The 25,019-nt window shown below is 52.9% G+C and overlaps 5 protein-coding genes and 1 pseudogene across 5 annotated transcripts; 2 read left to right on the forward strand and 4 right to left on the reverse strand.

Annotated features, from left to right (window-relative positions):
• Nucleotides 1-504: 504 nt before the first annotated feature.
• On the forward strand, nt 505-2,218 carry SAPIO_CDS3443 (uncharacterized protein; the record flags this gene model as incomplete). Its single annotated transcript, XM_016786232.1, has 4 exons — nt 505-618; nt 926-969; nt 1,173-1,811; nt 2,041-2,218. 4 exons carry the CDS (start codon nt 505-507, stop codon nt 2,216-2,218), a joined length of 975 nt encoding a protein of 324 aa, XP_016644238.1.
• A 1,562-nt stretch (nt 2,219-3,780) lies between these two features.
• Nucleotides 3,781-5,244, reverse strand: SAPIO_CDS3444 (uncharacterized protein; the record flags this gene model as incomplete). Its single annotated transcript, XM_016786233.1, has 4 exons — nt 3,781-4,750; nt 4,858-4,868; nt 4,937-5,077; nt 5,152-5,244. 4 exons carry the CDS (start codon nt 5,242-5,244, stop codon nt 3,781-3,783), a joined length of 1,215 nt encoding a protein of 404 aa, XP_016644239.1.
• A 1,754-nt stretch (nt 5,245-6,998) lies between these two features.
• Nucleotides 6,999-7,365, reverse strand: SAPIO_CDS3445 (uncharacterized protein; the record flags this gene model as incomplete). The annotated part of the gene is made up of 2 exons (XM_016786234.1): nt 6,999-7,276; nt 7,335-7,365. 2 exons carry the CDS (start codon nt 7,363-7,365, stop codon nt 6,999-7,001), a joined length of 309 nt encoding a protein of 102 aa, XP_016644240.1.
• A 5,487-nt stretch (nt 7,366-12,852) lies between these two features.
• SAPIO_CDS3446 (Uncharacterized protein) lies at nt 12,853-16,859 on the forward strand (the record flags this gene model as incomplete). Its single annotated transcript, XM_016786235.1, has 6 exons — nt 12,853-12,986; nt 13,070-13,197; nt 13,305-13,491; nt 13,587-13,723; nt 13,805-13,952; nt 14,216-16,859. 6 exons carry the CDS (start codon nt 12,853-12,855, stop codon nt 16,857-16,859), a joined length of 3,378 nt encoding a protein of 1,125 aa, XP_016644241.1.
• Nucleotides 16,860-17,728: 869 nt separating this feature from the next.
• On the reverse strand, nt 17,729-19,975 carry SAPIO_CDS3447 (uncharacterized protein; the record flags this gene model as incomplete). The annotated part of the gene is made up of 6 exons (XM_016786236.1): nt 17,729-18,897; nt 19,041-19,050; nt 19,099-19,191; nt 19,333-19,470; nt 19,550-19,878; nt 19,927-19,975. 6 exons carry the CDS (start codon nt 19,973-19,975, stop codon nt 17,729-17,731), a joined length of 1,788 nt encoding a protein of 595 aa, XP_016644242.1.
• Nucleotides 19,976-22,875: 2,900 nt separating this feature from the next.
• Nucleotides 22,876-24,720, reverse strand: SAPIO_CDS3448 (annotated as a pseudogene; the record flags this gene model as incomplete).
• Between the last annotated feature and the right edge of the window lie 299 nt (nt 24,721-25,019).

Below are 25,019 nucleotides of genomic sequence, written 5' to 3' on the forward strand. Positions count from 1 at the left end.
AAAGTCTGGATCCACTGACGCAGCTCTTATTTGCCGCATTGTCCTCATAAAATACCCGCCCACGCTTTTTCTGGGTCCACCGCTCGCTACCCGGAAATCAGCGAGGCTCTAAGGTGGCGCTCGGCCTTCCATCCCTTCCATTGTCCCTGCCACTTGCGGTGATCGCTTCAAAGTTCGAATCATCACCTCTGCATCTCTGCAACCAGCCCTACCTGTGCTTTTGTCTTTTTTGTTCTTTCTCGTCTCCCCGCTCCCGTTCTCTTTCACGCCCGGTATCAGGTTAGCCCGGAAAGTCTGTAGAACGTTCTGATACACGTCGAATACAACTCTACCCCGGATTCCGCGCCATCGCCCGCGACGGCCTCCGCATCCGCCATTTCAAACCATTCTCTTGGTTGCCTATCCTCCAGTCTCCAGTCCCTCTGCTCTCCGCATATATACCTCAGCCTAGTCCAGCAACCGCCCCGCTCTCTGTTGGCCGACCTCCCTCCCTTCTCCTCTCCGATGCCCGTCAACAACACCCCGCCATCGTCCTCCAGTAACTCCTACTTGGAGCAGACGGCTTCCGTTCTCACAACTGTTGCGACATACATGCGGCTACCGGCCTTGGCGTCCACGGTATGTTCCACCTGTTCAGCCAGTCTTTTTGATTAAGCAAAAGCACCCACCATCAAGCTCGGTCCATACCGCTTCATTCTACTTGCGGGCCTCTCTTTTCTTTGCTTTTCGCTTCCCTTTTCTTCTTCATCTTCTTTGAGGTCATGATGATTTCCTCCCGCTCCCACCACCACTCTCAACCAAGCTCCTCTGGAGGCAACATCTTCTCACAGGTACCGCGAAATGCTCCGGAACCCTAGTGCGAGCTCTCATATGTCTTGGAGAAATGGGCTGTATTTGAAACTGACCGCCACTTCTCTCCATATAGGGCATTGCTGCTGTGCTCACAAGCTTATTGTACTTTAAGCAAAGGTTGGTATCTCCCTCCTTTCCTCTTCCCCCTCCTCTTCCCCTCTTCCCTCGGTGGGCTCTTGGTGGGCTCTTTGCAGACTGTCGTCCCATGTGACGATAGTTTCTCCCCCACGCCCCTCCATCTCATCCTCCCCGCCCCACCCACACTCACTCGTGCCTGCGATTGATGATGCTAAGAGTTTGCTTGCTCCCCACCTTAATAGAGCTTTGATCTACCCCTCGCATATGCCCCCGAATGCTCGAGTGGAAGTTCCGCGACCCTCCCAGTTCGGCATTTCAGACTTTGAAGAGCTAGTCATCCCTACCAACGATGGAGAGAAACTATCGGCCTTCTACATCCGCGGGTCCCGTGGCGGTCGCAACTCCAACATAACAGTGCTCATGTTCCATGGCAATGCCGGCAACATTGGCCACCGTCTTCCCATTGCCCGCATGATCATCAACTACATCGGCTGCAATGTCTTCATGCTAGAGTACAGAGGCTACGGCCTATCGACCGGCGAGGCAGACGAATCGGGTCTGCATATCGATGCGCAAACAGCTCTAGACTACCTGAGGAACCGCGCCGAGACCAGCGACCACAAACTCGTCATCTACGGCCAAAGCTTGGGAGGCGCAGTTGGTATAAGGCTCGTCGCCAAGAATCAGCACAGGGGAGATATCGCCGGCCTCGTGCTAGAGAACACCTTCTTGTCTATGCGCAAGCTTATTCCTTCTGTCATTCCAATGGCGAAGTACGTAACACTACTCTGTCACCAGGTTTGGCCCAGCGACACTATGATCCCCCACATCAACAAGGTGCCTATCCTCTTCCTCAGTGGATTACAGGACGAGATCGTACCGTAAGTCAAAAACCTTTGTCGCGTTTACGTGCATCCGACATCGCCTTGTCGCATCATGCCTGCCTTTGCGTTGGTGTGCTGCGCTTATGTCTAGGACATACCTCCCCACTCGTTCCTCTTTCCCTTCCACCAGAACACCACCATGACCCCCACCTGACATATCCGAGACTCGGGATTTCCTCGTTGAATAATGATCGGCGCGCTAACCGAACCGTCTTCGTGACTCTAGTCCTGCTCACATGCGCCAACTTTACGAGCTATCGAAGGCTCCATGGAAAACCTGGAGACCACTCCCAGGTGGAGACCACAACACTAGTGTCCTTGAGGAGGGCTACTTCGAGGCGATAACCGATTTCGTCAATGACGCGTGCAGCGAGCATCCGGCGCACGAAAAGAGGAGCTTGTAAAGAGCATCGGCGCATTGTTATTCAACAAACCTGCTTTGTTCCCCCCCTAAGGGGACGATTCCCTTTTTGGCATTTTTGGGGTTTCCATTCTCTTGGACTGCATTGGATGGGGCTCGGTATTCCGGCGGCATCTTTCTTTCTCTGTTCTTCAGACATGAAATGGTATTTGGGGTTGGTGCTAATTGGAAGGTTGACGACCGGAACTCGATTTTCTCTTTTTTTTCTCCCCTTGGACTCTTTTTATCTTTCCTTTTCCCTCGACTTCCCTAGCGAGACAGCTGAAATAGATACCCTTAATGTTACGGCCCATGGGCTTATGATTCTGATCTTCTTGCCGGAAAGGACGTGACGCGCATTGATGAGACTGCTGACGCCGGATGGTCCATGGATAACCCTGAGTAACGCCATACCACTTCCGTCACGGTGGACGAAGATGTCTACCTATAGTACAAGTTGGGTAGAGTATTAAAGCTTACATATATTGATGGCAGACGACGTAGCAAATATTTGGATTGCAAGAGGGTGTGCAGTGGTATAAACAGCGTTGCATGATAGCGACAGAAAACTCGCCCTTCCTCAAGAAGAGCCGAGCATATGTACATTACCACCCCTCCCTTTCTAGTCAATCCCCCTTTTTGGTCTTGTCTTATTGGGGTGTTTTCGGTGACACCTTCTTTTAGCGTTTGATAAGATTATAGCCGGTGATTTTCTTTTCTTTTCCCATGCTTGCTTGTTTGGGTTTGCCTGTGGTGCGTGGTTTTGGTCCTAGTAGTGTTTATACTTGAGACAGTTGTAATATTCCCTTCCAATGAGGAGGAGCTAGAATCATGCGAACAGGACCGGGGGGGGAGGAGGAGGATGATATTGTATGGATTCTAAAACATCCTGCTTCCGTGTTTTCCTCTAGAATAAGCAGGAAAGGGATACAAAGCTCGAGGAAACAAAGATGGGGACGTGTTATGACGCCCTGGTTTTCAGCAATCCTTAGCTTGGACATCGAGCCGGCGTCGACGATATGTTTGTTCTTTGTCTCGCCATACAGTGGTGGAGAACATTCCTGGGAAAAGAAAAGAGGGCTCACGTGGGGGAGACAAGGGTGGGTGGGTGGTTTCTTTTTCTACTCCGTCGGGATGGTGTGTGCCGAGGGGTGTCTACAAACATCATCAATAGATGGTGGTGCGAGAGATGAGCTGATGAAACGGGATGGTTCAGCTGAGATGTAGGTCTTACTATATGCGGGCGGAGGATGTCGATGATGTTTGAAGTCTAGTAGAGGTGGCAGAGTATACACTTGTCCTCCTTATGTCTCATACATTCACTCGCGGCGTTGAAAGATTTGAAAGAATCAAATCAGTAGCTCGTCCTTTAAATGCTAGTCTATAACCTGCGCTGCAAATGCCCAAGGATGCTTTTCCAGGCCGTAGAAAACATCCATGTATCTAAAAGACAAGACACCACATCCCAACGTAGACATGAACAAGCGCACGATGCAACCGCGACTCCAACAATGCCCCTGAGTGATGAACTTTTCCATTCAAAAACAATCATCTCCTTTCTCACATTCAGTCCTCCAACTTCTCCGCCGCCTCGAGCCAGTCATCTACAGGCTCCGGCTCCGGCTCCGGTGTCTTCTTCTTCTTCTTTAGGCCCAGCGTGACCCGTCCCGGCTTGGGCTCCTCCTCCTGTACCTCTCGCACCAAGGATGAAGGTCCTCCACCCGCTGCAGCCTTCTGCATGGAACGGCTAACAACCGTATTCCACCCCCCTGCCGACGAGTTCGCGCCTCGCTCTCGTCGGGTAATGTCCATGGAAGCATCGGCATGGCAAAGTGCGACCGACTGGGCTAGCTCCTGGGAAGTGACAGTCTTCGAAATGGCCGGCTTCATGGATTTAAGAATGTTCTCGAGGGCCGTCGCGCTAACGGCGTGGGCAAAGCTGCGAGATGCCCCACGGATGACTACCTCGTCCGAAGGAAGGAAAGCAACCACGAAAGCCACGGTCGGCTGTAAAGCAAAGTCGTTCTTCAGACCCTCCTCCACGTCCTCGACCGTGAGTCCGAATTTTGGCGAGGCGAGCACGAAGGCGTTGAACGGCTCGCCGAGTAGTTCCACCGCCGCCGCAGCTGCGGCTCTCGACGCTTCTACGGCTTGGCTCGCCCGGAGGCTCAGGGCTTGCGACAGACTCTTCAGGGGCGCCGATACGAACCGAGGTGTCTTGTAGAGGACGACACTTCGGTGGGGTGGGCTATCCTGGCTCTCGCTGTCAAGACCGTAGTCGGCAGCGAGAGAGTGCAGGAACGCACGCTGGTTAGCAGCCATGGGCTTGAATCGATGAACCTTCCTCGTTTCATCCGCAGCGAACGCTCTGAATTCTCTGTCTTGCATGACCGCCCAAGATGGGGTCTCCTTGTACAGGTCAAGTGTCGTATCTGAGTAAGGGATATGGCTATCGCCGTGCTCCGGAGAAATCCTAAGAGCTTCGGCGAGCGCTGCATTTCGCTTTAATCGAGCACACTCGTCGTCGCAAGGGAGTCTGCGAGGTACTGGCCACGGGTTAGAGCTGGAAGCGCCGCACTTCCCTTCCTGCTTCCGCCGGCGGCAGTCACATGTAATCGAGATTTTGGCCGTGCAGGGCTTCACCTCTTTGCATGCTATATTCCACATTAGTAAAGAAACATTATTAGAGAATGGGGGGAAAGGGGGAGGAGGGAGAACTAACCGAAAGGCGAATGGCAGGTATCCTGGCACGGATGGTCGCACGATTTGCGAATCTTCCCACAGGGCTGGGCGCAGTGGGATCCGGGAATATCGACATCTTCGCATTGCCCTTCACGGTGGCAAGTTTTGCGGCATGTGTGAGCTCTGAAGACCTAGTTAGCTTATATCCTGAACGCGGAAAGGAAAAACAAGTCTGGGGAGATGATGTATACTTACCCGCACTTGAGCTTCTTGCCACACGGGCGACCACATCGAGCGTCCTCGAACCAGCAAGGTTGATTCTTCAACATCTGCTTGCCGCAGATGCATGGCTTCTCGACAAGGAACGGACATTTGGGGCACGGGGTATCGGGTGGATGACACTGATGTTGAACTTGGGGATGCCCGCAAGGCGGAGACTTCCTACAGTCATACCGACATTCCGGGGGTTTCGTTCCACAAGGTTGGGGAGGTAGCAAAACGGTGCGTCCGCAGGCGCAGCTAATCTCCTCAAAGACGGCCTCAAGGCAGCTAGGGCAAGGACCCTTGTGGCACAATTGCTGGCAATTGTGGGTCCCGCATTTGAGCTTGCGACCGCACGTCCGAGTACAAATGTGTTCATCTTCAATGTCTTCTTCAGCCACAGTAAGCTTGTGCTTCCGCCGGGCCGCTTGTCGGTCTCTGGCCTTCCTGTCTCCGGGGCAGCAACGCTCTTGACATTGATGCCTACCACAGGACAGCTGGGCCTGACAAGGCCTGGAACACTCGGGGGCGGGTTCCGAAGATGCCTTCGCACATTTCATTTGAGTCGAAGTGCGGCCGCAACGGCATGGAACATCGACAACCTCGAGACATGGTCCACACTGGCCTGTGTGGCATGTGTTCTTGCACCGGTGACCGCAGTCGAGAAGACGACCGCATTCCTTGGCGCAATGGGGGATTTCATCCTCGCAGGACTGTCTCGGGATCTCCAGTAATTCATCCAATGGAGTCTTACCGCAGAAGCAGTGGGTGACAATGTCTGGGGACCGGGGACAGTGAGAGGGGGATTGGTCTTGAGGGTGACACGGCTTGTCGCACCGATGTTTTCCACAGTCGTACGCTCGACTGCAGGTTTGATCACACTGGAAGCAGCCGGAGAAGAACGAATCCTTCGGCACGGCTACCTCATCAGGTCCCTCGGTTGGTACCTGGCCGTAGTTGAGTGACTCTTCGATATCCCCACGTTCTTCACAGGGGATCTCCTTCACAGACTTGCCGCAGTAGCATCTCGAGAGCACAGGGACCTCGCATGCCCCGCATAGTCCCGCATGGCACGTCCTAGTGCACACATGCTCACCGCAGGGGAGAAGGTCACCACAGGGCCCATTGCAGCTCCAACCGTTGACATAATCTGTTTCCCGGCATCGTCTGGTGATAGACTGTTTACCGCAAAAACAGGGCTGGCTGGGGCCCATCAAGTCGCAGGGCGGACAGGGGCCCGCATGGCACTCAAGTGGGCAAGGGTGAGGGCAAGTTGCACGAGCCTTGGAGCAGGTTTGGCCACAAGAATGAGGGGGCAAGCCTGCGATAGGCTTGGGGTAGAACTCCTTTCCACACCAGCAGTGATAAGGACCAGGCGGATCGTGCAGTGGGGAGTTGCATCCTGGACACCTCCACAAAGAATGATTCTCCTCATCCTTCTTTGTCTCATTGGCATGCCATTTCTTAACACAAGGCAAGTGCACTACAGTCCAGCATATATTGCAAGACCATACTTGAGACTCCTTGATGACCTCACTGGTGCAGATAACACATTCATACTGAAGATTGGCGATGTCTTCATGAATGCGGGTTGGAAGATCAGGCGCTTCACTCTTTGGAGCGAGAGGACCTTCTGGTTGCTTCGGCCTAGACGCTGGCCTCGGTGTTTGTCTCGGGCGACTGTAAATTACGTGAGCACAAAAGGTAAGGAAAAATCAAGCAGAAACTTAAAACTCACGTCTGGTGGGCGTTTCCTGGTCGACCAGGCACAAACTCTAGGGCTGCGGCATTGAGGTCACCAGTGATGCTACTGGCAGAGGAAGAATCGACTGCATCTCCAGTCAAGTGGCCACCGAAGGTCCTCCTCGTGCCGGGGATGGACGCTCCACCACGAAAGGTTCCCGGTCCTGTGGGTCGTCGTCTACCTCTACCTCGTCCTCCTCTTCCTCCTCTCTGACCACCGCCGCCTCTAGTCGAGGACGGAGGTTGAGGTTGCTCTGGATTCCGGCTTTGGCCATGTTGGCCATCTCCCGACTGAGTCGATGAGGCTGTGGTGGTCTGGGTGGCGGCTCCGCGTCCTCCTCTCCTATGTGGGCGACCGCGTCGAGGATGCTCTGACCTGGAATTGCCACGGCTTTGTGAGGATTGGGTTCCTCCGCCTGTAGGCTGATGAGAACGTGGGGCTGGTTGAGGGTCGCCCTCGACCATGGCTGTGGTGATACTTGGCTTGATGGGCTGTCGATCTGGCGCAATGATGAATATATAAATTTTTCGTTTGTGGTTTGGGGGAATGTGGTGATGGGTTGTCGCTCAGTGGCGTTTTCAACGATGGGCTGGCGGGTATGAATGTACAACTCACAGAACGGCAATGGACTATTGTGAGTTGGAAATAGAGGGCTTAAAAACAACTTTGATGCCAGAACTGTGAGGGTCAACAGCAGAAGTTGTGTTGATGTCGTTGGAACGTGTGGCGGCAAAGGCGACAATTAAAATGTCATTTATAATCTGAGGCGCTGGTGGAGGCTCAGATCAGGCAGGCTCAAGCTAAACGATGCAAGCTCATTATGAGCAATTGGGTACATGAGTACATCTGGATTGATGTGCCTGGGGAAGCCCGTTCAAGCCCTGGTTACAATGGCAAATGCCCTAAAATTGTCTTATGACGCACTGAACATGACCCTGCCTCAGGGTTTGACAATGGATCAATGGAATGGATGGATCGATATTTTTAGGCAGCATTCGGCTTTGGACTTAGACCTTGACCACAACTGCAGATCTATCCGAGTCTTTCATTTTAATCACATCATTGACACCGACTCTATAGATGGCATCTCGGCAAAGCTTCAGACCATGGCTAGTCCGTTTCAGGGCAAGGGGAAAAGAGCGCGGGCGTATTTTCTGGGGTTTAAGATCCTGCATCGCACAATGGATCAATTCTATCATCAATTGATCGTTCTCGGCTGAGGCCGATGGTAACAATAATAATACTACTTACTCAACACTAGAGGCTCGCCATAACATTGATCCCTAACAAAAACATCACTGGTATTGACTGATGGGTGGTATCACAGATTGAAATGCTATCAGCATCTCGAGATGAAGCGAGGGAAAATGATTGTGTCAGAAGATTCGACAAGGTACGAGGGGGATCGAGAAACCAGGCGGCGATATTACCCGATCAACTTCCCGCTATTTGATCCACCATCTTACTTTGCCATCAAGAGCTGCCTTCGTTGATGCTTTCTAAGTGAGTCTGTAACAGAAGGCGTTGCGAGATGAGTCATAGTGATGGTCAACATCGCCCCCAATTGAAAGCTGTTCGGCTATGCCTAATCACTCTTGAAATACGAACTAGAGAAAAAAAATATACCGACTTTGAGTCATAGGATTGAGAACAATGCATGGATGATTTTTTCTTTTTTTTTCCGTTCTTCACTGCCCCTGCAACGACGGAACGCTGTCGTGGCAGTGTTTCTCTCCCCAGCATCTTAGAAGATAAAGTCGGAGAGAGGACTACTTCGCAGACTTCAAGACGCAACTCCATTCAATACGATTAATGCCAGCGAAAGGAGCAGGATATTCGAGCATGACTATAGGTCTTCTGCTCTCGAATTTCGCCTTGTTTTTATGCGGTTCGCTTCCGGCCGAGTAGACTTCCGGGTCCGACTTGGAGCCCTAAATTCCACCAGCCAGGCAGCTGGGTCATCCCGGTCAACCCGGTCAACCCCCGTAAATTTGCCACTCCAGTTCCAGAAAATCGGCGGTCCTTCTCCGGAATCCACTTGATTGATCACTCCCGGTCCGGGGCTCTTCCCGACGCCCCCCACTTTTTAAGGGTATTCAGGAGTTCGAGGCTTCATTGTTTATTTTGAGGAGGATTGAAAATAACCCCCCTCCGTAATCTAGCTGGACAGTACGAAGGTACATGGGGCCTTCCAGGTAGTGCGCCCACCGTCTTGATGAAATTCGAAATCGAGAGACGAGAATCATATTACGAGAGAACTCGACTTAACTTTCTGGTTGATCTTCCAGAGGTGGACGTGAAGATTAAAGCAAGCGAGGCTTCGTCTGCCAATCAACGCGCCAAGGTATATCATCCCCCCACGACTTCACATGGTAATACATCTCCCAATGCCATGCTACAAGATCTGTTTGTGTGAGCTTCATTAAAATGCGATGGATGCCTCCTTCCTATGGAGTCGTGATGATTTTTTGCAAAGGACCTGTGTATTAATCCCAGGGCTCAAAGCCCACCAAGTCCAATGCTGGAATCCTGTGCTCAATCAGACTTCGTCTTCGACAAGATCGTGTGGCAAACCACGTGATTGTTCATGCCAACCTCAATTGTTGCTTTTTTTTTTTTTCCCCTTCTTTCGTTGCTCTGCTTCATTCTCGAAGGCCAATTATGAGATGCCATAAATAATCCAGGAAGGACATGAATTCCTTTTCCCGCTCCCTCTTTTTCCTCCTCTTCTTTTCGGGTCCCCTTGTTCCTCGCTGCTACCTCCCTCAATACGAGAGCTTGGCAGTCTTGGCCAGGACAGGAAAAGCCGGACTTTTGGGCGAGCTGAGGACGGAGATGCAGATTTGAACGTTGCAGTTTTCTGCCCCACTGTCAAAGAACGACGCAGCCCAAGCTCAATGTTGGTTCACTCCCCTGTCAACTTATCATCTCAAGACCTTGCGTATCACCGGTGCCAATATGTGGAAATGAGCCTCTGAGGATACGGACGTCGGCCAAGGTGGACGGGATATCCTCAAACAAAAATTCTTCCTTGGACCTTGACAGAGACTCGCCTTACCAACACGGTTCGACTTATTAATAAATGGCCTCGCTCATGGGGACGAGACCTGGGCTTCCCACTACTCGCAGCACTACTTCGTACATGAACTCGCAGCACAATATTGGAAAGCCACGCATGTTCAAGCAGCTCCAACAGCAATGTACAGGTAATTATTACTTACTCAGTCCCACCGTCGTTTGGTCATGCATAACTGCAGACCGCCCCTCTCGGCGAGTCGACAAGTAGCGTATTCACGTTGGGTTGCACTTCGTATTCTGTTGATAAAATGCAAGTACTTCATAGGCATACTCCGTAGAACACCTACAGTATCTAAGCCTGTCCGATGACACCATGACACCGCGGGAGCGCCCGCGCTGTAGGCAGGCTAGCCTTCAAAACTTATTCAAGTCGTATTAGTGTACCAGTACAAGTATGATCCGAGATATTGTGTAGCATGAGACGCCTAATCCGGGTTATCGTGTGCCTGTTGGATATTAAGTAGGCCCTGAGAATGGAAAAGTTGAGTTGATCAAAGAACTCAAATGAGGTACGAAGTAGATGTTGGATTGTGGTTTATCTACGAGGATAAAATTAGCAAACGTGTACCGCCGCCAAGGAGACACTACTATCTATATTGAGATGCAAGATGCATCTTCTATCTTGGAACCTTGTCGATAACCTCGGGCACAGAATCCGAGCCAAGGTTCCCTTTCCTGTTCCTGGAAATGCTTGCAGCTACCAAGTCTGTGATCGTTACCAGATAGGGAGCTCCTCCAATCCTTGGCCAATCTCGCCAACAAGTGCACCACGTTCTTCACGAAAATTTTGGGGTGTTAACTATCAAGTCAACTCAACGTCAAATCGAAAGCCTCTATGATTTGATTTCCCGTTCGCCTGCTCACGAGTCAAGCCTGGTCCTCGTGGACAAGTAATTCTGGGGTAGGAATACCTCGGTCTGAGCCTGGCTGGCTGCATGGCATCTGGACTCTTCCTTCATACTTCATACTTTCTGGAGCCATCAAATGCAACCTGGAGGGCCAATGCCATCAAGCAATCTCCACATCCTAGGCCAACCACTATCACCTCTCTTTCGGGGACTTTCTTGGAACAGCCGACAAGTATTATTGATAACGCCGGACTAGGGTTCGGATTTTTGGCTTTAGGCTTACTTCGTCGTAGCACTCGGCACGGAAGCATTGGGGCAGGCCATCCTTCCTGGTGGCGGAAGATACCGAAAATAAAGCCCTGCCTTCGTGACATCGCCAGCTCATGATCCTTGACCATTATATGTACATACACTATGCGCAAAGGAGCGAAACAGACCATCACCTCTCCTGTTTTGAGAATACTCCCCGGCCGAACCCCAACATAACCAAGTTTTGCGGTAAATTATTGGGGCACTGACTTCCTCGATTCAGTTCAACTTCTCCCTACCTAGCCAGACCCGCCATGAGAGACTGTTGCCGGATATGTAACCATCAAGAAGTGGTTTGGGAAAGTGATGCTAGATATGGAAATCTCGGCCCGTTTGGCGACTCTGTGCAGTATTGCGTCGGACAAGGAGATCTGGATGGGGGCGCGAACGAGCTTTCCATCCATGATTACTTTTCCTGGCCACATTCGACGCCTACGAAGTATGGAGTCTGTCTACGAAGTACAAGATAGTTCTTCGCTCCTTCTTCGTAATGTGGGAATACGATATTATTGCCTGCTTGCAGGTGGAGGATCTTGCGCAGCAGCACACACCAAAACTGCACATAATTAGCCCTTTCTGGCTGGTGGCGCTTGAGCTGATAGGAGTTTTTAAGAACGGCGCTCGACCACCGCATTTCTGCACTTCTGGGCAAGTTAATTCGCCAATCACAGACCCTTTTTCCATCCAAAGTTGTTTTTATCTCGCTCCGCACACACGCAGGAACCTGCAGGACTAGGAATTGGTCAACGCTATCGTACGAGGGTAGACGCGTACCTTTGTACGCCGGAGTCGACTATGCACTGCTCGGCTCGGCCTCTTCTGCGACCTAGACGTTCTTGGACTGGACATGCATTCCCTGCTCATGCCCCTGACTTGGTGCATTCTTCAGGGCAGTCAACCAGCAAGTGAGGTTCCACACACGCGCGGGCTAGACTCTGGTTCTCTCGGCGCTGGGCTGAAAAGCCTGTCCGTAGGCAGCTGTGTTGCCCAATAAGGAAAAGGGAACTCCACGGAGCGAACACCGAACGCCTAACTACGGGGAAATTGGCCATGGCAATGGGGGTAATGCAGCGTGGCTTTCGGGAGGCGGCGAATGAACGCTGCTCTTTGGGTTACGGGGCCTTGCCATTGGCAGCCACCGCATGGGATGCCTGCTTTCTACACGTATCTCATTGACAATACCAAGAAACTGTCGTCTATGCATGTTCAAGATACGAGAAGAAACATGGATCGAACGCTGGTCGAGGCCGTTGATTGCCCATATCCCTGGATCAGGCATTTGATGATTCGGGCGCTTCTGTCCGTGTCCTTCTCGTCGGCCTCCAGTCAGTAAGTATGGGATAGTATGCTTGGCTGGACGGTTGTGGTGGATTATTCTTCTCTGTCCCACCCCCTCTTCCCTCCCTTCACACTTCGTAGACCCGCCACCCACAGGTCCCAATTTCGTCCTGTTTCCATGATATCACACATGGGACCCGGTAGTGCCAGCCTATGGGCCCTCGCCCTAGGGGCCAGGGTGTGAGGCTAAGGGTCTTGCAGGTCTTTCACTTCACTTACAAGTCCATCCGGATATATATGTAGCCGCCTCTGTCCCCATCGCTTGATGCCATGCATGGCCATTCCTTCCTTACGCCTAGACGATTGTAACTCTCTCTCCACTCGTTGCTTTTTGCTTCTTGGCCCTCTGGCCTTGTTTGCCAAGGAATGATCGTCAGGATGAGCAACTTTCAGGCCGTCGTTTCGCTCGTTTTTACCACGTCCCTCACTCTCGTTGGGGCATCTATCCAAGGCCGGGACCTAACGCCCCCGGCTACAATTCCAGGAGGATGGGTTTACCAAGGCTGCTCCCGGTACGCCACTGAGATGACATTGAAATACGAAAATTTCGGACGCGGGGAAGAGAGTCTGTTCTAATCACTCCGCGATCTCTTAGGGAAATTCCCGGACGAGCTCTCAATGGCGCAAACACCGCAGACCCTCAGATGACGAACGAGGCATGCGCTGCCTACTGTGAGTCCCAGGGCTTCGCTTACGCCGGAACCCAATGGTACACCGAATGCTGTATGTCTATCCGGATTCCCTTCGATCTAGACCTTGTCGAACCCGGCCTCCTCTCTCTTCTTAGTGGGCCACGCCCAACCTTCCCCACCGACTGACTCGCTCCTCAGATTGTGGCAACTCCCTGCCCTCCACTTCCACGGAAGCCCCCGCAACGGATTGCAACACCCCATGCGGCGGTGACGCTTCCCAGCCATGTGGTGGAGGCGATAGATTAACCGTCTTTCACAATCCCACAATCCAGAGCCCCGAGACGAACCCGGGGGTAAACGGTTTTGAGTCGATTGGATGCTATTCGTAAGTACCGAGTCGCTCCTGAGACCAACTAGAGGGGCCCAACGTGGCATCCAGCCTTTTCTTGTCTTGATACTTACACGCCCTCTCACGGGTAGAGAGGGAACTACCGGCCGAGCGCTCACTCACGGCGTCGGCTCTATTCCGTACAATTCTATGACTGTTGCTTTATGCACGCAGGCATGTCAGACCGCAGGCTTTACCTTGGCAGGTCTTGAGTATGGCGGCGAATGCTGTGAGTCCTCCCACCAAACCTCGTTCTAAGACTTCCACTTTGCAGGTGGGCTGATCGACTGACTCTCAAAAACAACAATAGTCTGCGGAAATAGTATCCAGAACGGTGGAGCACCTGCGGCCGATGGCTGCAATATGGTGTGTACAGGACTTCCGCTCGAATTCTGTGGCGGACCCAATCGATTGAACGTGTATAGCTCAAACGGTCCGCTCCCGACGGGCACAGTCTCGTGAGTATCTTCATTCTCTCTTTTCTGCCAAGCCCCTTTCCAAGGCCGTCACTACCTTTTCGGAACCCTTCCTGTGACCCGGATACATTCCGTCCTTTCCTCCACATCATCCCTTTTCGTCTCCATATAAATTAGATCTCCCTCCCTTGCACGCCGATCCATTCCCCAGCTTCTACGATCCAAGATGCCGCAGATCCTTCCCCGTCGTAACTTGCTTTTAGTCTCAGTTCCAAGTGATCTAATATATCTTTGTTCGATGTTAGTGTCGAGGCGTCGTCAGCCACCACTTCAGATATGCCGGTCGCTACACCTAGCCACCTCCCTGCGGTGGGGGACTTCTCCTTTTATCAATGCATGACCGAAGGGACCGGAGTGCGTGCCCTGACCGGTGCTTTCCTAGGAGGGAGTTCCATGACCGTGGAGACTTGCGCAACCTTCTGTTCCAGCTATGATTTTTTCGGTCTCGAGTACGCCCAAGAGTGCTTCTGTGGGAACTCGTTCAGCACTGGCTCTGTAGCAGCCCCCATCACTGACTGCAACATGCTGTGCCTCGGTGACTCTTCGCAATACTGCGGAGCTGGCAATCGCCTGTCAGTCTACGCACGCAATGGCACTTCCATTCCCTCGGGAACTCAAACTACTCTGTCCTCGACGACTACCTCTTCTGTTCCTGTACCGACCGGGTTCCCAGAAGGCTGGGAGGATCGAGGATGCTGGGTGGACGGTGCCAATGGCCGTATCCTTCAATACCAGGCCCCCGATGATCCGAACATGACACTTCAGTCCTGCGTCGCTACTTGCGTTGGTCTCGGTTACGCCGTTGCCGGAGCTGAGTACCACAGGCAGTGCTTCTGTGGCAATTATATTGGCAACGGTGGCGTTCTTGCTACCGACCAAGCCACCTGCAACACACCCTGTGATGGAGATTCCAGTCAAATGTGTGGCGGACCTATGAGGATGACGATCTACTCGAATGCCGATCTGGAGTCACTTGGCCCTCCTGCACCCCAGACGACGGGCTTGAACGGCACCTGGGAATACGTCGGGTGCGCCGTCGACAACCTGAATAACCAGAGGACGTTCCCCTGGCAGCTCTACTTCCCCGGTACGCTCGACGCCAATCAGTGCTTGGACAAGTGCGCCGAGTTCGGGTACATGGCCGGCGGCCTCGAGTACGGCGAGGAATGCTATTGCGGCGATCCTCGAGATTTCTATGACAGTGGCTCATCTTTTGTTGATGACAGCGAGTGCAACATCGTCTGCGCTGGCAATCCTAAGCATATCTGCGGTGGCGGTTCTCGCATCACAACCTACTTCTGGAGCGGCGACCCGCTCTACGAATTCAGCTACCCGCAGACCCCCGACGAAGCTGGAACCTATGAGTTCCTCATCGGAGGTGTCGTTATTCCTCTCCTGACTATGCAGTCCATCACTGGCAAGGTCACGTTCCTAGAGAAAGCTGGAACCGGCCCGCCGAACTCCACGGGTGCTTACGAGCTCGATTTAGCGGCCATTGATAACTTTGCGCTTGCGTGGAAGGAAATGCACGTCAGGACGGATATCTTCTGCTCCGCCGGTGTTATCCTACCAGACGTTGCTGGTCGCCAGCTCAATGTTGGCGGATGGTCGGGCGAGTCTACCGAGGGCGTCCGACTCTACATTCCCGACGGCTCGCCTCGTGTCCAGGGCCCGAATGACTGGGAAGAGGACGTCGATGTGCTGAAGCTTCAAGATGGACGATGGTACCCGACAGCCATGACCATGGCGAACGGTTCTATCCTCATCGTTGGTGGTGAGGAAGGTTCGAACGGCGCGGCTGTCCCGACGCTTGAGATCTTGCCATATACTGGCACCCCTCCCCTCTACATGGACTGGCTCGAGCGAACCGACCCGAACAATCTTTACCCGTTCCTCTTCGTACTTCCTAGCGGAGGCATCTTCGTTTCTTACTGGAACGAGGCGCGGATCCTCGACGAGAATACGTTCGCAACTATTCGAACACTCCCCGACATCCCCGCCGCCATCAACGACAGGTACGGCGGCCGCACCTACCCCCTTGAAGGTACCGCGGTCCTCCTCCCCCAGCACGCCCCATACACCGACAACCTCGGCGTCCTAATCTGCGGCGGCTCCACGGAGGGTGTTTCCAACGCGCTGGACAACTGCGTCTCAATCGAACCCGACGCCGCAGAGCCCGAATGGATCCTCGAGCGCATGCCTTCCCCCCGCGTCATGCCCTGCATGGCCCCCTTGCCCGACGGCACATACATGATCATGAACGGCGCCAAGCACGGAGTCGCCGGCTTCGGTCTCGCCACGGACCCTAACCTCAACGCGCTCCTGTACGACCCCAAGAAGCCCGTTGGCAAGCGCATCACGGTCATGGCCAACACTACCGTCCCGCGCCTCTACCACTCCGAGTCCATCACGCTCCTCGATGGCCGCGTGCTCGTCTCGGGCTCGGACCCGCAGGATGGCGTTCACAACCAGGAGTATCGCGTCGAGGTCTTCGTGCCGCCCTACCTCCACAAGGGGCTTCCTCGCCCGACGTTCACCCTCGCGGATATTGACTGGGCGTACGGCGAGACCGTCACCTTCACGCTCGGGTCGGCAGCGCAGAATGGCGCCATCGAGGTCTCGCTTCTCGGATCAGTTTCTAGCACGCACGGCAACTCGATGGGTTCAAGGACCATCTTCCCCCAGGTCTCGTGCAGCGGTACGAGCTGCACCGTCGTGGCGCCTCCTAACGCCTACGTCTGCCCTCCCGGTTGGTATCAGTTCTTCGTCCTTGATGGTGGCATCCCCGCCGTGGGCGTCTATGTGCGGATCGGTGGTGACCCGGCCTTTTTGGGAGAGTGGCCCCAGGGTGAGCAGTTCACGAGGCCGGGAATGGAGTTCCCTGCCTAGAACGAGGCGGCGTCCGGGGAGGGTGTCAATGCCAAGGACGGAGGAACGACGACATGTGCGTTTTTTTATGATTGTTTTGTGCCAGAGATTTCCAGTATACCCAACCTGGTCATCTTCCTGATTTCGAGTTGCTGTATTTATCTACCTTTCTCCTTTATATATTGACGAGATCAACATCTTCCTCGTTTGAAACTGATTTAATACCAACCCAAATTCTCAACATTACCTTTTTAACTCAAAAACCATCCGTGATGCAGTAGAGACGAGAAGCACAAACATCATCATACAAAACGGGCAAGCCTGGATGTATATTTTCCCAAGCGCCTCTGTCGCGCTTGTATCATGGACTGTTGACTGGAAGCCCAGTAAATATCCTCCACAGCCCATCGGCATCCATGGATCTCCTCCAGCGAGATTCTGTCAACAGTGATTACGATAATATGGGGGAGAGTCCCAGGAAACGCAAATAACTATCACTCGTACAACCCGGGCGATGAGTTCGAAAGCCTTTCTCATTTTATCTTCGCTGCAAAAAAGGTTCTATGAAGTACGTGTAACAAAGTCGAGCCATGTCCATTTTGCGCCTTGTGCCTCATATACACTTGATCAGGCCGTCAATGCATATCCGCCCTCGCAGGATTCTATAAGGCTGGAGTATACCGGCGTACTTGACCCCCAAAAAACCGAAAAAGGAAAAAAAACCATCCCCTCCCTCTGCCGTTCATGATGGCCAGACATGCTTTGCGAACAATACAATATACGTTCATCAATCTCACTCGTTCGTCGTGGGTAAGTAAATGCCCATCTCCGCCATTCATTGATATAGACCTAGAACAGCTTTAGCTCAGCGCTTTCGTTCTGTCGACCCTTCACGACTTCTTAGGCAGAAGACGAATGCCTCGGACTTTGTTCTTGAAGCGAAGGAAACGTTTCTTGAGGCGCGACTTAATAGTCGAAACCTCCTCGGGCGAGTCAATCTGGGGGACCTCGGCTGACTGGGTCACTTGGAGTCCGTTGTCGGGGCCGCGCTGTCCGCCAGAAGCCGAAGCATTCACGTGTGGCATTGGCTGCGGGTGATGGATCACTGTGCTGTTGCCCTCCCGAGTTCCGTCGTTGTCTGACTTATCGTCAGCGAGTTCCTCATGCTTTTCACCTGAAATACCAGCTAGTGGTGATCCGATACTGGTTCTGCTGGAGCCAGCATCTGTTGAGCCGATAGCCCTGCTCTCGGCAGCTCCGAGAGTCTGCTGCTCATGTTGAATCTCGGGCGCGTTGTCTTCAGGCTGCTGAGTCTGCCCCGGCGTTCCTAGCTTAGCTTGATCGACCATTCCGGCAATGTTGGCCAACTGCGCTGCACGCATGGCAGAAAGTGGACTGGGGGAAAGGATCTGGGTTTCTGCTGATCGTTCAATGACAGAACTCTCTCCGTCGCTCAGGTTGACGATGCGCGAGGAGGTCTGGCTGTCTAGACTCTCGCCGCCGGCGATCCCTCCCTCTACACCCAAAGCAGAAAATGGGCCGGGGGAAAGGATTCGAGCTTCTGCTGATCGTCTAACGACAGAACTCTCATCTTCACTCAGGTTTACGATGCGTGAGGAGGTCTGGCTGTCTAGACTCTCGCGGCCGTCGACCTCTCCCTCTGACTGCGAGTCAGGACACTGAGTCGCTGTCTGCTCGACCTGCAGCACGCTCCGACCGCCATGTTGCGAATTGCCGTTGCTAGGGCCCATGGACTGGTGGCTACCAGCTTCTCCCTCTCCAGGAGCGACATTCTCCTTACCAGCATTGGTGAGCGCAAGACCCCAGTTCCACTGAGGCGGGCCCAACGGGTGAGAGTAGACTGGTTGACGGCCGCCCAGAGTTGCAGACTCCCGGTTATGTGCCTGATTTACCTCGTCCTGCCGAATGGGGCTTCCACGAGAATCGACCCTCGTCGAACGCGCAGTAGGCTTAGCGACTCGGCCACCAGCACGATGGACCCGGCTGGCCTGGCTGCGGCCGCTGATGCCTCGCAAATTTGAGCCACCCGAGACTGGACCTGAATCCAAGGATGTTAGCATAGAGCATAGAATCTGATTTCTAGGAAGACGCCATCCACCTTGCTGAGATTGGGCACCGCCGGGAGAGTTGGAACGGCGAGGGAGGCGAGAGTTGTGTAGGCCACCCCGACTGGGGGCATACGTAGCTCGGCCTGACTTATTAGCTTAGTGTCTCTTTTTCATCGGAAGGCGTCACCTACGTCGCGGAGATCGAGCACGGCCAAGACAGCTGGGTCGGGGAAGGTCACGAAAGCTGCGGAGGCCTCCCCGATTGACACCGGGTGGAACAAAACCTGACAGGTTAGTATAGAGTCCAACTTTCTACGAAGGCATTGCCCACCTTGCTCAGATTGAAGGTTTAGATCGTGGGCCTCTACTGCCGGAAGCTGGCTAGGGCCTGCGGAATCTTGGGCAGGTCTGCCATCTACAAGAACCGGTAGTCCGATTCTGCCGGCGACTCCGAATGGGCGGCGCTGCTGTCCCGCAACCATGGCAGTACGAGGTTGCTGGGATGTCGACGAGGTTGCGTTGGAATGCTGCGTCGCCGTTGACGAGTTCCCGAGTGACTCAAGCTACCAACGCCGTTAGTATGGGTGCGAAATAGAGGTTTAAGGGAACCGAGTTTACCTGGAGTCGGGGCCTAGGTGAGACTGTGGGATAAAGAGCCCTTGTATTGTAGTAGTACTCATGGCCTTGGTATGCTCTCTGGCCACCTCGATGGTTCTGGCCACCTTGAAGATGCTGCTGGTTTACTTGGTCATTGTTCATTAGATTCTGGCCAGGAAAGTCAATGTTTAGGGAGGGGACATGAAGATGGTGTCCGAAAAGGTCCTGACTGCTGGAAGTAGCCACTGCCTCCCCCAAGCCACCCCCGAGCTCAATGCTCTGGTTCATCACAACGCCTTCCGACGAGGAGGAGGAAGAGATAAATGTATGGTCAGCTGCACCATCAGACTCAAGTGATTGCTGGTTTTGGTTCACTAAAGTCTGGTTAGAAGAGTGAGGAGACAAGGCTGCTCTAGACTTACGTGACTGCCGTCCCTGGGTTAGCCCTCCTGATCCCAGGTGAGCATTCATCTTGGCGATGTGTTTCGTATATCAGATAGAATTTCTGTTGAAAGATATGCCAATCATCATAAGGAATGGCTAAAGGTATAATGATGGGCTAGAACTATCAAGCCTTGAAAAGAGAATGTGATGATAAGGTTGAGTAGAAAAGCTGCCAAGGCTAGAAGATAGAAGAGGCAGGGCTTTCACAACGATGATGCTATACAGCACTTAAATGGACAGCACGTCTGCTTCTTTGGTGAAATGGTTGGATTTTGATAAAGAGAGTGGATAGAAATGATGGTAATGGTGGAAAAAAAATTGATAAGAAAAGGATGCCAACTTGGCAGAGGTGATGGTCGTAGTCGATGATGGTCTGGACTGACGAGTGTGGAAGAGGAAGAAGAAGGGAAAACGCACAGAAGATCAAAGAATGAGATGAAGATTAGTCAAAAGGAGCCAACCTAGAATTTTTGAAGCCATACTTGAGGAAGGGAGGAAGGTAGGAAGGGCAGAAACATGGGATGATGATTGTAGCTTTCCTCTCTCAAAGGTCTCTTTTCTCTTTTCTCTTTCCTCTTTTCTCTTGAGAAGGGGCTACTTGGATGAGTCGAGCAGGGGACACTCAACAGACCAGAGACCACGACTGATATGGGCCATCGGAAAACAGATTCGAGCCCCATTCGAGGAAACGCGTCGGATACTTGCTCTCAACGACGAGTTCCCTCCGCATATGAGAGTTGCTTATATTCTCCAGCCGGCCATCGTGAATCTCTGCCTTGTACGGTTGGGAGACGAAACGATGACAACATCACCCTCGGACCGTCCAACTCAGACGCTCTTGTGTAAGCTTTGAGGGACTCGAGTGCGTTGCATGTGTGATGGCATCAGTCTTCTAATTGGTTTTGTCGCCCATACTCCATGCTCGCCATCACAATATCCTACGGCCGATGAAGGAACCCCTTCGGGGCTCTTCCGATTCCGCGATCAAGGATGGGACTCTCATCTCTTACTATTGGAAGAGCTGATACTCGATAGACGCGATAGTATGGCAGAGTGTGGTATCTTGACAGCTTCGAATCGGAAGGGAGGCTCAGGTGTTACCATCTTGGGATCGTCGTTTTAACTTTTCTAACTCGAAGGTTTCTAATAGAGTGATAGCCATTGATATACTTCGCAGAAATCCTTGGAGGTTAGCATTCAGTTGACGCTAGTTGCATTTCTCGCTGCGGTGCCTGACATTGAAAACCAACGTTGAAAGTGCATTTGATGGTGCTGTCGTGATACCCGCACTCTGGCGAGATATATTGACCGTCTTCTCCAGTTAGCGAGCAGCTGTCCCAATCCCATCCTTTGGTTCTCCCTAACATCTCATTGGTGGCTGGTGAATGATGTATGATTCTTTGCATTGCCGAATCCCTGGATACTGGCAGGACACAGCTCGGGGATTCAGCTCAAACCCGCCCAGCTGGACACAATGATGGTCACATCACCACCCAGATCCCGCGCTAACACCGGAAAAGACGTGGTCGCCCGAGTCCAGAGTCGACGCTAGACTAAATCATCCCGTCACCAACCTTTTTATTCCCCATCCACTCCGCTCAAGCGCTTGTGGCCTATCAGAAATAGCCTGCGATCCGGGCACAGACCCGAACATGCAGGAAGAGGAAAGGCTTCACCTGACTTCCATCCACCAGAACGATGGCGTCACATACACTGACACAATTTCACCCCACCAATATAGACAAACGGGGAAAGGCGCCCACTACGTCCTAGGACGGAAGAAGCGCTCGCTCGACCATGCGGGCAGGTGGGCATAATGTAGTGAAGCTATTCTTTCTTCTTCAGGTACTCGGTAGCGCCATGACTCTGAACATGGCGCTTCTAGTTTCGCTCGTACTTGGAGACTACTCGAGATCGTCTGATGGAAGACTAATATGGACGCCCGCACTACTGGAAGGGCCCGGGGCCACTTATATCACCTTTAAAATGTAGAAGCGACCCCCTTGCGCTGCGTCCAGCTCACAAGATTCGAAATGACCCCTCCTGCACCTTATAGAAATCGTGCCCACTCTTCGTTCCACTTATTCAAGAGATCCAACACTATCGAGAACCTGCCCTTTCTCCCAATGGAACTCAGATAGCCTCGCCGCTTGTTTTGTGCCTTTAATCTCGATGCCTGCCATATAAATCCCGTGGAGAAACCGGACAGAGAGCTGCAGATAGCCGCCCTGTCGCAGTTTACAGCATGCTCCCTCGCGCAGAATCAAAGCGGCGGCCTCCGCCCCTCAAAGTGGACACCACCGTTCTCTTGCCCGTCCTCACCCCGCCCGGAAACAGCAGGTTTCAAGAAGATTTTGACGCCCCCTTCTCGGAGGTCTTGATCGGTCTACATATTTCCAGTGATACGGCAAATTCGAGCCCATCACACTCACGCCCATCTCTCAGCGCATATGACGGCGTGGACAGCCCTACGAGGAGTCCAACCTCGATTATTTTCGCTTTGTCCTGGATGGGTTGGAGATCTCCAACAGGCGGGAAAAAGTTTAAGGAATGGGCACAATACCCATTAAGAAAGCTGCGACGGGGTACCGCGAAACCTGGCAATTCGAAAGAAGAACCCGGCCTTCGAGAGAGTAGGCATTCGCTGCAGGGGCCATATCCGGATGGTGAGGAGCCGATCGACACACCCGAGCCTAGGAGTAACAACCGGAGAGCAAGACTCATCACCGAAGCGTGGTGGAAGTTTATCCCCGCATGCTGAAGGCATGTGTTTTATGTACAAGAGAAGGTTGATGGCCAGGGTTCATGTGGATTCGGCGTTGATGGCGTTTGTAACATTGTTGTGAATATCACGGACATCGTAGGCAACCGGGTACAAAGGTGTGGGAATAGCATGGCTTTAATGTTAATGACTTGTGGTTGGGGTATCAGAATACGCCGCCGCCTATAATGAACAATCGTTCTTCCTCCCGCTTAGCCCACTGAGTGATCTTATTCGCGCCCTGCGTAATTATGCCTCTCGATATCGCCGGTCCAGCTACGCAATATAGTTCGAACACGGGCGTTATCCAGGCTAGCGCTGAGGCATCCTCGCTGACATGATGCAGGACTCTGAGATGAGAGTGTTTGGCGTGGATGGACGCATGGAGCTCGTGATATAGCGTCATCAGTCGTCGCCGGGAAATGAGGTCGCTGAAAACAGGGTCGAGCGACGCCATTGTAAACTGGACATTGGCTCTAGATTTGTACAGATAATGACTGATCTGGCTGCCGGGAGCCACGTCCGCCACTTTCGGCCGGCCGAACCGAGCAGCGGCTTGAATGATGGCGAGGCTGCCGCTCTTCGTCAACTGCTGAGCTACCCGATGTCTCATCTCCTTCAGCTCGAAGAAGCTCTCTTTATCGGGGCTGATGAGGATGATGGCAATCTCTTCATCCGGCGATTGGCTTTCTGTTTCTGCAGAGCGGGGTCGCGTGGTGGCCTCCTCAGGAGTAACGCCATCGAAGAAGCTGACATACATGTACAGGTAGCCGCGATTGTTGAAGGCGGGAAGGCAGAGCGGTATCCAGTTTTCACCACCCCCGGCCCTGATATTGTCACACTCGAACAGCATGTTAAAGATGAGCTGCATGTCACTGGGATGCAACGAGTGCCGCCGGGGTCGAATTACGCTGACAAGTTTCCCGCCAGCAACAATCAAACCATATAGCAATTTCTCGGCACGGACTTTGAGAAACATGTTGGTGATTGCATTCCGTTGCGATTTCCGAAGTTTTAAGCACTCGAGGGCACTGAGCAAGGCAGACGGAGATCCCTTCGTGAAACTGTCGGCAAGCGATGAGAGTAAAGGCTCGGTTCCTTCGAGGGGTTTCCGAAGGTCAGTTGAGGGTCGGTTGATGAATATGTTTTTAAGTGTCGGAAGAGTGAGGGTTGATAGGATCTGCATATAAAGGGCCTCGAGCTGGCTTCTGAGCTGGGCGTCACTCTCTCTAAGCCTACTAATGGCAACGAAATAGAGCGGGCCTTCCGTCAGAATGACAAACCGAGTATCTCCAGCTGTAAACCCGAATAAAGGGTTCTTGGACCCTTCGTAGAAAGATATTATGGTTTGCACGACACCCATAGATGCGTTGATCAAAGATAGGTCTCCATGCCGGCTGTAAATCGGCTTCCCAGCAGAAGATAATATCATGTAGTGTTTGAGCTTCGATTTCCAAAGTCGCAGCCTGTCATCGTCATTCAGACCTTTCTCGTCCGCTTCCGGGATCGTATCGAACTCCTGTTCGAAATTCGAAATGGAACCGGTCGTATCTGTTCTGGTTGTTTCAAAGGGCGCAATTAAGGCGGACTGGGAGCGAAGGAGGTTCCATGCCGGGCTTTTCCTGTTAAACTCCCCGACAAGCAGGCTTGCAATGTCGCCAGACGGCCGCATCGTTGGCGCGAAGCTCATGACGCTCGCGCCGTCGTCAATTTCTCCACCCGCCTGGCTGAGAGCCGGTGTCACACGGCCGCTGCTGGTGCTACGGGCAGGCGTTGACACAGCCCGAGTCCCAGGTGTAGAAAAGGTGCCTCGAGATCCGTCGGGGAAAGAGAGGGTCTGGATATCGACTGACGAAATCGCCGTAGTCGGCTCCGCCTGGAGGTTCGTCTTTACGTCTTTTGATCGGGATCGGACATGGCCGTCGGGTCGAAGGAGAGGGCGGGGTGGTAGTGGAGGAGGCTGCTCGTCCTCCAGGCTCACCCTGGACGAGCTCGTGTCGTCCTGACCCATGCTAACGATGTGTCTAAGCTGCTTGTCATTTCAGCACAGCTTCCGAGAGGTGGTGTTCGTTAATTCGCCTCGAGCTTGGTGTGTATAACGTTGCTTGGGGTGTGCTGGAGGGGCATCGTCGGCGGTATCAAATGGTTGATGTCGTCCCGAGCCTGAGATAGTGTCCGAGATTCTGAAGTGGAGAGTGCACGCACTGGTTGGTACTCGTACTTGTACAAGCAATTTGGTGCCTTATTATAGTGCACGGGATAATTGCATTGGCGAAACGACGAACCAAATCAACCGATTGATCGATGACG

Source organism: Scedosporium apiospermum, assembly GCF_000732125.1.
Source record: "Scedosporium apiospermum strain IHEM 14462 chromosome Unknown SEQ_SAPIO_0088, whole genome shotgun sequence".
NCBI classification, from domain to species: Eukaryota; Fungi; Ascomycota; class Sordariomycetes; order Microascales; family Microascaceae; genus Scedosporium; species Scedosporium apiospermum.